The sequence below is a fragment of the Zeus faber genome (genome assembly GCF_960531495.2).
Source record: "Zeus faber genome assembly, chromosome: 1".
Taxonomy (NCBI): Eukaryota; Metazoa; Chordata; class Actinopteri; order Zeiformes; family Zeidae; genus Zeus; species Zeus faber.
In genome coordinates this window covers 12,179,086-12,192,029 of record NC_137193.1, presented here as the reverse complement: position 1 = coordinate 12,192,029, position 12,944 = coordinate 12,179,086, and the positions used below count along the sequence as shown (strand labels likewise).

Genomic DNA, 12,944 nt, shown 5'->3' with positions numbered 1-12,944 from the left:
TCACACAATACACGTCATCACGTTCGGCGGTCGCGTTCGATGACGACCCCTGGCGTTCCGGAGCCGAGCGGGGTCACTTGCGCCAGGCAGGGCGTAGCGGGGAGGAACTCTGCGGAATGGGTCGCATCCCGACCGTAACAAGCAAAGGAGAAGGTAGAAAACAAACAAACAAACAAAAAAAAAAAAAGAGTCGCCGCCGGTCCTCACGATGATCGCGATCGCGGTTTGAACGCGGCCGCCTCCCAGTAGCGTGTTGTCGAGACCCTGGCTGCAGTCCGTGCCGCTAGCTAAGCTATGGAAGTTGACGTTCCACCAGCTGGAGGTAAACAACGCTAACGCACAGTAGGAGCGCCGACGTCGGAGTTCTGGTTCCACGCCGCCCGGGGGTAGGCGAAGGGTACAAGCCAACGCCAGTAGCATGCTGTGCTCTCGCCATCGCGCCGGGCGCAACGATTAATGCGACTAATCGACAAACATGAGCGAGTTAGGATGCCGAAAAACACACGGAGACGAGGAAAAGAGCGACGGTGAAACCCGGACTGCACGTAAGTACAATGCAGTAAGTACCGCGATCGCTGACTAGCTAGCTGCGAGCCCTGACACCGGCTAACAAACAAACCACCACGCTTGTCAAGGTGTTTCTTCTCGGAGTGACCGCCCGGGGGGAGCGGAGGACCGGGGAGATGTCCGGACGGCTGCACGCGTTGGCGAGAAGGAGCCCGGTGGCGATGACGGAGCCGCACGAGGCGACGGGCAGGCTGGGGAGGCTGACACCCAGAAGTCAGCCGAGAAAACGCCGAGTCGCAGCAGCAGATCGTCCCCTTGTGAGTATGAACCCAGTTCGAGCTGAACCACACATTGAGCCCGCTTCAGTGCTCTGTGTCCACTTCATTTATGCTAATCGATAAAAGCGTCCAATCGGAAGTATATTTATTTTGAAAATATGAGTTGTTCTCAACAAAGCACAATATAAAAAAAAATTCAATATAATCAAAGAAAAATACACAGACACAGATGAAGAAAGCACGCCTGAAATGTTTTTTGTTCGTGCAATTGGTGTAAACTTCTCCAACTGGAAAATGTTTGGGACCATCTGACTGACAGCCATTACTTCATTGTCCACAATTAAAAAAAATAAAATAAAAGATTACACTTGGGTGTAGAGAGTAAAAATACAGACGAGAAAAAGCCACATGGTTGACTGATCCTGTCGTGGAATTTAACTTTCTGAATCTGGAGTTTTCCACCTCTACTGGCCTCCCCCCCTGTGCCGTGAGAAACCAAACTTTTCCCTTTGCACCTTGTCTCCCCCGCCTTTTAGCGCTGCTCCTCCAGCGTCTGGTGAAGCTGTTCTTCGGCTGCCTGGCTGCGGTGGCATGTGGCATTCTCTACGCGGCGTACATCTCCGGCTACCACGACAGGAGGTTCTGGTTCTCCAATCGACAGGTTGGCTTCTCCCGACATTGCGCGCTCCGATCCATCCTGACCCCTCCTCCCGCAATCGCTTGTCAAGATCAGACGCTGACGCTAAAATACACAGAGCGGTGTCATTTGTTCAGGGGTTCTTACCGGGTCCTTGAGGTGCTTGAAGTGCCTAAAAAAAGTCCTTAAATAAAGATAAATGCTATGATTGAAAACCTATGATATTTCTCCTGGTTTTGTTATTCAAATTGTAATGAGAAAACATTTTCAGAATTGCTTTTATGACAGATTATTCAGAAATGACACTTAAAATAGTAGATAACAATGAGATTAATACTCGAGATATATATATATATATATATATATATATAATAACAAACAATGAGACTAGGATGAGATATTTAAATGAATAATGATCGCATTGAAAATTGTTTTTTGCATGAAGTCCTTACAATAGAAAGAATAGGGCTTTAAAAAAAGTACTTGAGAGTCTATGAATTAAATTTTGTAATGCCAAAATGAGCCCTGTTTGTTTTTATGCTGCACTTCAGGAGCTGGAGCGAGAAATCTCCCTGCAGGGGGGCAGCGGGTTCTACTATTACTACTACAAACACATGGTGACGGCAGCTTCTTTTGAAAGAGGTACCCTCTTGTTCTTGCAATAGTTTTTCGATTTTCTACTCGCCCCTCGTGTGGTCCGTACAGTAGGTGGTTTGTGTACCCGCTGAAACCTACCCTCGCTGCTCTACGTCTTGTGTTCTCCCAGGCTTTTACGAGCTGATGGTGGACAACAGGACTATTTCCGGTCAGACCATCAATGCGGTGGAGCGACTGTTTCTGTACCCAGAAATCATCACCGCCTTTGTGTACAGAGTCACAGAAAGCCAGGTCGGCCGGGCGTCTCACTTATCCTCGCACGACAGACATATTTCCCCTCGCTAGTTTTCTGGTAGACCTACATGAATTGCTCCCTCGTCTCCAGGATTTTGTGGAGCCGATATACTTCTACATCGGGGCGGTTTTTGGGCTGCAGGCGGTGTATGTCACCGCCTTGTTTGTGACCAGCTGGGTGATGAGCGGCACGTGGGTCGCCGGCATGCTGGCTGTGGCCTGGTACGTCATCAACAGGTGAGTGGAGATCTTAATCGTAGTCTCCGGGCTTATTCGTTCACAATCACCCCCCAAGGTTTTGCGACGGACGGATGTTCTTCGCCAAAACACATGCAAAGTTGTCATTTAGAAATTTGATAATTCTGGAGAAAATTACCGAGCGCACATGCACAACGTGATGTCGCAGTGGATTGAGTGGTTGGATCTTGGGTAGAATGGGATCTAGCTTCTCGCCAAAAGGACACCTATACACAGATCGCTCATGGAACAAAAAAACCCCACAACCTACTGAGAGCAGTTGGCAGGTGCAGAACCGTCGCCACGATGTGATAAACATCCAAACTTTGTACTACAACAGCAGCAGCAGCTGCTGTACACTGTATCTCAGCGATAACAATGACAATGATAAATATAGCTGCAGGCAGCAATACACGGGGTCCAGTTTGGTCATGTTGTGTATGACGACATGTTTCGGAGTTTCCCGAATCTGCGTTCTGTGATTATATCCGGAGTGTTCGTTACTTCTGCCGTTCTTATGTTTCAAGTAGTTTGAGCCTGAAGAATTCTGAGAGGATTTTCCCGAGCGATTACAATAGGGCATCCATCCTGCGAGTTCCCATGGAACGTAGCGTCAGTTTGCGCTGTCGCTCACCTTTACATGAATTACGTTCATTACCTCTAAAAGGAGTTACACTTTTTAGAGTTTCCAATGAACGGCGCATCAGCTCGCACAGTTTGTAACGACGATGGAGTCTACACCGCACCGCACTTGGGATGTAGCGGTTTTACTCTTTTAACTTGTACCGCGGTATTGGTACGGTTCTGAACCGTAAGACCTCTCCCTGTTATACCGTGCCCACGGTATAGATTTATGTTGCAAAATGGAAGATGTCAACTTTAAATCACCCTCACCTCAGCGTCCAACGACGCGGTGCTTCACGTTACTTGCGCACGCATGGGAGCGAGTGTAAAGGAGCATGGCGGAACGGGGCTTCGGGAAATGACTCAATGGATGGATTATTACAGCCTTTGGCCGCCTGCTACCGTGCGGCGGCAGCATAAGGTGAAGTGAATTAATGTTTTGATCCTGTGTATTTAAAAGCCCTCGACAAGCGCCTTCCCATGCTGCGCCGTGTCAGAGGCTTTACCATGTTTATCTTTTTCAGTGTCAACTATTTATTTATTGAATACGCAGAAAATAAACGAGGGAATTAATACCGTGAAATACCATATAGCAGGGTATTTTGGTAGATACCGTATGGTTCACAACTCATCTCGCTCCGTTTCCAGACCGGAAGTTTTCGAACGTTGGCGTGTCGGTGATGCAGGAAAGTTTAGCTACTTCCAGTCAACTTTTGACGGTTTTCACTCATTTCTGCTCCGCATGTGGATCAATTTGGATAAAACTTGAACCACGAGGACACGTAGCTGCAGCAGGTGTCCTGTTACGGACACTTTTAACCCCAAAAGTGCCAAGGATAATGATAAAAATCCTAACAATAACAATAGCCCCTGATAATAAGGATGCTAATAAAGACAATTCAGAAAATGGGGCGTAAAGTTTAATGTCAAGTTCTATTCAAATGATGGAGGGGCTGAAATTCAAATATTAACTAAAAGTTGAACGTCAGTTAAAAAAAATAAATAAATAGACAGTCAAGTTCACCTATGGATTCAACATCCACCTGTCCAAAACCTACATAAAGATATGTATGAAATCATGACACTATCAAGCTTTTGGATAAAAACATACAAACAGAAATATATTCTATGGTTCAATGTTGTTTCCCCCGTCTCAAATTATATTTAACAGTTGTTTAACGTCTTTATTTTTTTTTTCAGACCGGATACATCCAGGTTGGACTACGCCATCCCGTTACGGGAGAACTGGGCGCTGCCGTACTTCTCCTGGCAGGTTGCAGCTCTGACCGGGTTTCTGAGCAACAACCTCAGCTCCTCTGTGGAAGTGAGTCCTTTCCTGCTTATTTTGAATAAAGCGTACCCGAAATGGGGTCTGCCGGTCTATTTCTTTCACTGCACAAACTTCAATTTGGTCTTTTTTTGGGGGAAAAATAGGCTACAAATGGTAAACATCTATTTCTAAACCTCATACAGTTTTTTTTTTTTTTTTGTTTTTTTTTTACAGCTATTCATTGCCCTTCATGGGTTTGACTCTGTTTTGTTGTTACACTGAAATAAAAGTTTGATATTACAAGACTCCTTACAAAAATGGAATTGGCAGAGTCGATCATTTCTATATGCTATATACATATAGAATATAACATATGGAGGCTCTAATCAAGTCAGGTGGGGAAAGTTAGTGTTGTGAGGAAAGTCAAGATGGAAACTATTTGTAATGTTTTTACAAACGTGGCAGTTTTGTTTTCACACAAAATGCTTTGTCAGTATCAAACAATACAGAACCTCCTCCACACCCCGGTACATGTTTACTTCGACCTGAGAAGTGATTTATTATTTATATTATTTATATTTATTTATAAGAACTAGATTTATTTGTATTTTTCGAAATCCCTCTTACCCTAAACCGCACCGTGCTTTTCCAAACAAACAAGCCAAACAAACAGAAAATAAGACGAAATCCGAACGGAAAGACCGTTTGTCGGGGGGGGGGGGGCGACTGTATTAAAATGACCCGCGTTTTCTCGTCGTCCGCCAGCTGTTCTGCTACCTGACGGTGAGCGCGACCACCTTCACCTTCCTCCTGCTTTGGGAGCACAGCCACTACGTGCTCTTCGTCCAAGCTCTGTGTCTCTTCCTGCTCGACTCTTTCGACCTGGTGCCCGCCCGGAAGGTGTGTCACACTTATAGTACGGTGGCCCTCATCTGGGGGGACGAATCCCTGCACGGGGGGGGGGGGGGGTCCAGGGCAAAACGATGGCTTGTTTCAACTTCATGGGATCTGGGGATTTGTTGATAAATTCAATATTGTTCTCACACCTCTCCCTCTTCCCCCCTCTCCGACCGTGGAACCGTCAGGTTGCCGACATCTACAAGCTGTACCTCATTTTCCTGCTGCTGGCCTACCTGTTCCAGTTCCAGAGCCCCGCCTTGCTCAGCTGCCCGCTGCTCAGCCTGGTGATGGGCTCCCAGCTGGCCAGGTCCTTCCAGGTGCAGTTCAGCCACCGTGTCCTGCGTGTGACTACCACCGCCGTCGAATTAAACCGAATACTTCTTTGTTTTAGAGAAAAAAAGTATTCAAATGAACTCTCTTGCTAGAGCTGCAAGCTCCGAACTCTGGTAGCGACGGGTTGCTGGGCGGCCTACAAAGGGGAAGGAGCCTGTGTTTGGAACCAAACTATTGATTTTTAGAATCGGAGGGACGGCTCCAGTGTCTTCATGGAATTTCTCCCACAGGATATTAGTTATTTTTTATTTATGTTTTGTGTTCTGCATTTTTCAATTTCAGAAAAAAATGAAGATGGGTCCCTTTGTGGCCAGAGTGATGAAGCTGTCCTTACATTTCTACCTGGTCTTCACTGCGGGAATCACCTTCAGCTACCTGGTCAAGGTAAAAACGGGAAAGCATGACCGGCATCTTTTTGAATAGGTCTTTTAAATTGCACTATGACTACATCTTTCAGAATCAATAAGTAATAATAATAATAATTACTTACCTTATATTTGACAAACAGATGAATACATGATCATGTAAACATATTTGAATGTCTGCTGTTTTACAGAAACTTGTGCCTGTCAGTGACAGTGACTTCATATTGAAGTTGCTCGAGGTGAAGTTTGGCTTCAACACAACCACGTGAGTAGCAACGTTTGGATTTGTCCTTAACACAATTCCAGATACACCGATCAGCCACAACATTGAAACCAGTGACAGGTGAAGTGAATAACATTGCCCATCTCGTTCCAGTGGCACCTGTCAAGGGGTGGGATGTATTGGGCAGCAATTGAACAGTCAGTTCTAGAAGTTGATGTGGAAAAAGCAGGAAAGGAGGCAAACGTAGGGATCTGAGTGGCTTTGAAAAGGGCTATATGGCTGACGCTCTTGTATGGCCGTGTGGCTGGTACTCTGACTGACCCCTGTCCACCACTGAAAGCCCCTACAATCGGCACGTGAGCTTCAGAACTGGACCATGGAGCAGTGAAATGAATCACGTTTTCTTCTACATCATGTGGATGGGTGGGGTTAGGGTCGGATCCGAGCATCTGTGGGATGTGCTGGAACAACAAGCCCGATCCATGGGGGCCCCACCTCACAACTTGCAGGACTTAAAGGATCTGCTGCTAACGTCTTGGTGCCAGACACCACAGGACACTCAGAGGTCTTGTGGAGTCCATGCCTCCACGGGTCACAGCTGTTTTGGCAGCAGGAGGGGGAGCTACACAAAATTAGTGGTTATTAGTGGTGGTTTAAATGTTGTGGCTGGGGGAAAAAAAAAGACATCCAAAGTCAAACAATGGCTTGATTATTTATTTTTTTATTTAAAAAATTTTTTTGGTGTGCATCATATTATGTAAAGTTTTGTTTTAACTCCATGTGTCTTTTTTTTTTTTTCTTTTTCTTTTATCGTCTTGTTTCCATCTCCCCAAGTGATTTTGTCACCAACTTCCTCCTATGCCAAGAGAGTTTTCAGTCGCCCAACCAGGACCTGTTTCTACGCATGACGCAGGCCTCGGTCCTGCCCTTCTACTTCCTGGTTCTCCTGGTTTGTCTGATGTCTGCTCTGCAAGCCATTTACAGAAGACTCCGGTAACTACATATGTCTACGGCAGCGCTTTGCATTTGTCAAAGGATATATTTCTTGGAAGAAGTACTCGTATCCTATTCTTGAGTAGAAGTATGAATGCCTAAAGTGTCATGAGTAAAAGTACAGACTTGAGGACGTTAGGACCTCCATATTTCAGTTCCACCTTAAATTGATTAATGCGTCTCTGTTGGTGAAGACGAAAGTGTTGATGGTTCTGGTTTGGTCGCACAAAGTATTTCCTCTAATTGTTGGAAAGCTAGAACTTTTCTTGCAAAAACTGATTCTACTGCTTGAGAGACATGAAAAACCAATGTTGTGGAAAAAAAAAAAAACAATAAATAAAAATAAATACTACTTAACAGTCAAAACACACGGGAGTTAAAAGTTAAATATTTGCTTTCAAATGTATTGAAAAATCAAAACGCAATTTCCACCCCCGGGGTCTGTGTTTTCACTTGTTTGTAGTGGACAGCCAATGATGAGCAACCTCAGGCTGGAAGACGGTCGAATAGGAGAGCAGCCCGAGGTCGTCTACCACGTCTTCCACTCCATGCTGTTTGGAGGGCTGGCTCTGGTTTTTGACGGGTGACTATTCCATTTTACATGCGATGGATTACCACTTTAATCCTTAACTCCTATTATCAGCTGAGACAGGGTACAGGCTTTCGATCCTATTCATCTTCTGGAAAGTAGAGTTTGAGTGTTTTGGGCTCGTAAGCACATGATGGTTGGAGTTTCTGCAATGTCTGACGTGTTTGAAATATAATTGTATTCGATTTTCGTATTGGGCTATTCCGCATCCGAAACGGAGACGTGAGACTTAAACACTTTGTTGTGTTTGGCGTCCTTTTAGTTGGAAATGAGAACAGATGTTACATTGGCCGTTCCTGTTCAGTTTTGGCAAATCATTAACAAATTCTTGTTTTATTTATTTTTTTGTTGTTTTATTTGTTATTTATTTATTTTTTAAACATGACAGGATAAAGTATTTGTGGAGCCCCTACGTCTGCGTGTTCACAGCCTTTGGTGTCTGCTCCCCGGACCTCTGGATGACCGTGTTTCGATGGTTAAGACTCAAGTTCATCCACCCGGTGGTGCTGGTGAGAGGCTCTTCTCACTTGTTTCTGCTGTATTATTTGCAAATAAGTTAAATAAATTAGACGCTGTATTCTAGAACCCCTCCCCCCATTCCATTTTATTTTTTAAAGAATATTTTTCTTTTGAGAAACATTCTTCATATGTGTGCACAATATAATTAACTTTATTTATTTAAAATAATGTATCAGTTCAACTTGCAGTTACTGTATGAGTTTTAGTGTTCCTGTTACTTCCCTCGCAGGCCTTAATATTGAGCACAGCTGTTCCTACGATCATCGGTTTCAGTTTGTGGAGGGAGGTGAGTTTTTTTTATTTTATTTTTTCTCCCAATTTCTTATCCAACTCCCTATCTGACACGGCTTCCTCTCTGCCCCCTCGCAGTACTTCCCCCACTTGCTGGCGGAGTTGTACGAGCTGCAGGAAGTCTACGACACGGATACCGTGGAGCTGATGAACTGGATAAAGTGAGACGCCAAAACAACTCCCTTCTCTCATGACCTTTACCAAGTTTTAATATCTCCTAATTGTTTGAACAGACATCTTTATTTTCTCAATGTGTAAAAATGGAATAGCCCATTCTTGTCAGCGAATAGAGGTTGTGAAGTTTCAGTGTCTTGGATTAGGTCTAAAATACACTATTATAAAAGACATTACTATGTCCTGTCTGCTGTTTATCTACCCAGGCCTTGTTGAAACGGTGTTCCTTACGCACCGTTATGACATTAAATAAGTTTATCTTGTATTTGTCCTGTCATAAAGCGTGCATCCGACCAGGAAAGAAAAACTTCAGAATTCTTCCTCTTTTTTTCCCCCCTCTCCCGTCTCCCCCGTTCAGGACACAAGCACCGGCAGCGGCGGTGTTTGCCGGCAGCCCCCAGCTGCTGGGCGCGGTGAAGATGTGCACCGGCTCTGCAGTGACCAGCTTACCGCTCTACTTCGACATCAGCCTGCTGAGGAGGAGCGAGGACGTGAGTACCGACCACAGAGGAGGAGCCTGTTCACTCTGAGCCTTTTTAAAGCCCTCCTCGCCATCAGCTTTTCTGTAATTTGCCGCTTTGCACCCCAACTTCCACATTAAAGCAGAAGCTGTAACTATGTGGCTTTGATTGAGTTATTTATTTCCACATGAAGGTTTACGTGCGTTTACATTAGGTATGTTAGTAATTAACCGTTAAACGGCAATAAGAATTTTGACCATTTAATACTATCAGTTAAATAGTTAAAAAATATATATAAAAAAAAAAAAAAAGTCAACAATCTATGTCCTAAATACAACTCATGGGGGCGACATGCGCAACTAGGCCTGTGACATCACTGTCGGGTCCGGCTCATTACCGTCATCACGGCAAATAAAATGTATTTTATTGTATTTCATTTTTTTGCTGGTGAAAGTTACAGGAGTATTATGGAATATAAAGACAGTTATTATTTAGTTGTCATCGTTGACTGTCTGCCATCCTATGTTCAAGGGCTTCTGAAGAAACCCAAACTCTTCAGTTCCTCTGCTCGTCACTGGGAGGGACAGTCAGTCTTAAAACATTTGGCTGTTTCTTTTGTGTGTGTCCGATTATTAAGTAATTTTGTCGGTCAGATCAGATTCATCTGTTCAATGCGAATATTCAACGAGGAGGAGTTGGGGGGCTGCACAGGGGAACAGAGCACGACCTCCTCCATGCGCCGTCTGCGATCCTCCAAATAAAACAACTGAAAACAGTAAAAACACTGTTTTCGATTGTTTTGGGGGAACGGCTCCACGGCTGTGCAATGGGATGATATTGGATCAGGGCGCATGGAGAGCTGTGTTTGCATTTAAAATGTTTATGATTTACCTTATTTTTAATTATAATTTGTAAAGCCCAATAAAAAAGACTGTTATTCTTTTTTTTCGGGGGGGACAGAGCCCAAATGTTTTTATATTGGCGGATAACAGTTAATGATCAGTTAAGCAGGGTTGGCTATCGGTCAGAAATAAAATTCTAAATTAGCATCCCGAGTGAATTTTTTTTTGTGTATTTTTTTGTTGTTCATCTGTGCATGAGGGTCAATTCACGAGAGCGATCAGTTCACACAGCAATTGCATAAGATGTGAACAAGCAAACAAAACAAAACAAAGCAGTCTAGACTTGTGTTTTATTTAAATGTTTTCCCTGCGGCCCGACAGACCTGCCAGGTGTATGCGAGGAGATCAGCGGAGGAGGTCTACAAGATTCTGACGTCTCAAATGACGAACTACGTCATCATCGAAGACTCTCTCTGTAACGAGTACACCGTCACCCCGGGCTGCAGAATGAAAGACCTGCTGGACATCTCCAACGGTCATGTGAGTTTGGACGATGAAATAACGTTTTGTCTTTAAGGCTGCATAACAGTCATGTAATGCCATTTTCTCAACCTCATAGACGGTTCTAGATGTTCTGATCAACAGCTCTGCCCGCTTGGTCATAATATCCACCAGAGCCCGACCAATATATCGGTCATTATTTGACTTTTTTGACCACATCGGGATCGGCAGTTATGCAGTCAATGTGTCCGATTTTGAACTAAGTATTGTAAACAAACAACATAGATTTATTTTTTTTATCCTGGGATAAAAAAAAAATAAAATCTATGTGCGTTCAGTGGAAACTCGGAAAACTCATTTGTTTCGGGAGTGATGATGCGTTCACTGGTACTCGGAAAAAAACCTTTTTCATTTAATATCATCCTCTGCAATTTTTTTTTCGATCGCAAAGTTATTTTTGTGTTTATATTTAATTTATTTGTTTGCTTATAAGTTAAATGTTCGCAAATATAGAAACTTTGAATTCAAATTTTCCAATTGATTTGAAATTTTTGGACTTTTTGACAAAATATCGGTCAACACATCGGTAATCTGTGGGCTAGGACTCTCTGTGAGGGGCATCAGACCCAAAAATCTGGCATCGGGCAATCTCTAATATCCACATTACTTATGATTTTTTCCCCAATATTTAAAGTATGTAAATATCTCAGTCCACACCAAAATATCAGGGTTCTATCTAAATCGAGGTACCGCTCAATATTACTGAGCCCCAACCTCAACATGACCCAAGTGTCGTCATTGAATATGACTATCCCTACGCTTTTGAGAGGCTGCCGAGCTGGTAGCATGTACTAGGATAAATTGAGATTAGAATATACAGTATAATGGCTATTGGCACCTGCTTTTATTTCTGAATAACGGCTACTTCACTAAAGAGACAAACTACAACAGAAGCCCCAAGTGGTTCTTTAAAACGTCACGGTTCCTTGTTAATGGGCCTCCCAGGACGAAGTTACAGTCACAGATATAAATTTAATTTGATGGGATGCTCACTGACAAAGTTTGATGTATTGTTTTTTATCTTCATTGATCCTAGTCACGTTCTAAAGAAACCGCTTGGCTGGATCCAGGAACAGTTTTTGTGATTGTCTGCCGTCACACCATCTCTCGGTCGACCTAACACGTCAGTTTCTCGCCCCGCGCCCCTCTCTCAGGTGGTTTACAACAGAGGAGACATCTACTCCTTCTCCAAGCACGGGCGATTCTGCAACGAGATCAAGCTGAACTACTCGCCGTACACAAACTACTTCACCAGAGTTTTCCGGAACCGCTCTTATCACATCTACAGAGTCAACTCGGTCATTTCCTTCCAGTACTGACGACACTTTTCCCGTCCAGTGCCTCAGCACGGAAAACAACGGAATGCTACCGGCCAAATATTGGTACAGCTCTACTTCAGATTGTGAGCTTTTTAAATAGACTAGAGCCCTATGCTGAATTTTGGAAGCCATCGGACCCTGTGGCTGGTGCACAAATCGCCGACAAGTTCACTCTACTGGGCTTCAAGGTTCAGACATTGTCTGTGGCCAACGCGTTGACGTGTCCTCTTAAAGGTTTTAAGATCACCATGCCAACCACTGCACTGTATTTACAGTAGCCTGCCGTGAAGTGTGTGTGTGTGGTCAGTCAGTCAACCTCACACATCCATTCAAGTCTTAAAATGAGTCATTAATAATAATTGGGAAGTCTCTGTGGCCCGTCCCAGTACATTTCTCTGATGTATGGGGGGAGTTCCATGAGGGAGGACGGAGAACGTGTGATACCGGTGGATTTTCAGTGTAGAATTTGGGCTGTGCTATGAAATAACATGTTTGAGGAAACAGCATGATGGGATGTTATTTTATTAAAACCCAGAAAACTGACCTGACTTCCCTAATCATGATTCAAAGAACGTCAACCTATGTCAATTCATGTTTTTGTTTTTAAATGTTGCTCTTTGCAGTTATCAGGGAACACCGTGCGTTGAGTCAAACACAAAGGGCCAGATACCCATCCCGTCTTGCTTGCTTTTACATCCCATGTTTGGTGTTCTCTCTGAAGCTTTTAACATGTTTTATATCCTTCTCTATCAAACCAGAGGCATTATGCGTCATAACATCAGTTTAAGTCCAAGTCCTATATGGCAAGCTAATCTTTAATTGTATTTGGTTTTTATAAGTTGAATAAAGCTAATTCTTCCTCTGCTGCTTACACATTTAGTATTTCTAATCTCAGACCTTTGACTACTTCAGCGTGCCCAAGGGTCATGA

General features: G+C 43.8%; 1 protein-coding gene across 1 annotated transcript; it reads left to right on the top strand.

Moving 5' to 3' along the window:
* Positions 1–87: 87 nt before the first annotated feature.
* On the top strand, positions 88–12,557 carry LOC307232057 (putative C-mannosyltransferase DPY19L4). Its single transcript, XM_080002938.1, has 19 exons — positions 88–545; positions 636–824; positions 1,322–1,446; positions 1,974–2,064; positions 2,189–2,310; positions 2,405–2,550; positions 4,375–4,498; positions 5,210–5,344; positions 5,530–5,661; positions 5,960–6,061; positions 6,234–6,307; positions 7,100–7,258; positions 7,722–7,841; positions 8,236–8,356; positions 8,596–8,652; positions 8,736–8,818; positions 9,190–9,322; positions 10,516–10,674; positions 11,850–12,557. The coding sequence occupies exons 1-19, from the start codon at positions 476–478 to the stop codon at positions 12,012–12,014; spliced, it is 2,307 nt and encodes a 768-aa protein (XP_079859064.1). The 5' UTR covers positions 88–475; the 3' UTR covers positions 12,015–12,557.
* Positions 12,558–12,944: the final 387 nt, after the last annotated feature.

What these genes read in the sequence shown, in the direction of transcription:
- LOC307232057 (XM_080002938.1), top strand. Translation starts at nt 476, where the DNA reads ATGAGCGAGTTAGGATGCCGAAAAACACACGGAGACGAGGAAAAGAGC. An exon ending in CAGCAGCAGATCGTCCCCTT is followed by an intron (nt 825 to 1,321) that starts GTGAGTATGAAC and finishes CCCGCCTTTTAG; the next exon opens with CGCTGCTCCTCCAGCGTCTG. An exon ending in CTGGCTCTGGTTTTTGACGG is followed by an intron (nt 7,842 to 8,235) that starts GTGACTATTCCA and finishes TAAACATGACAG; the next exon opens with GATAAAGTATTTGTGGAGCC.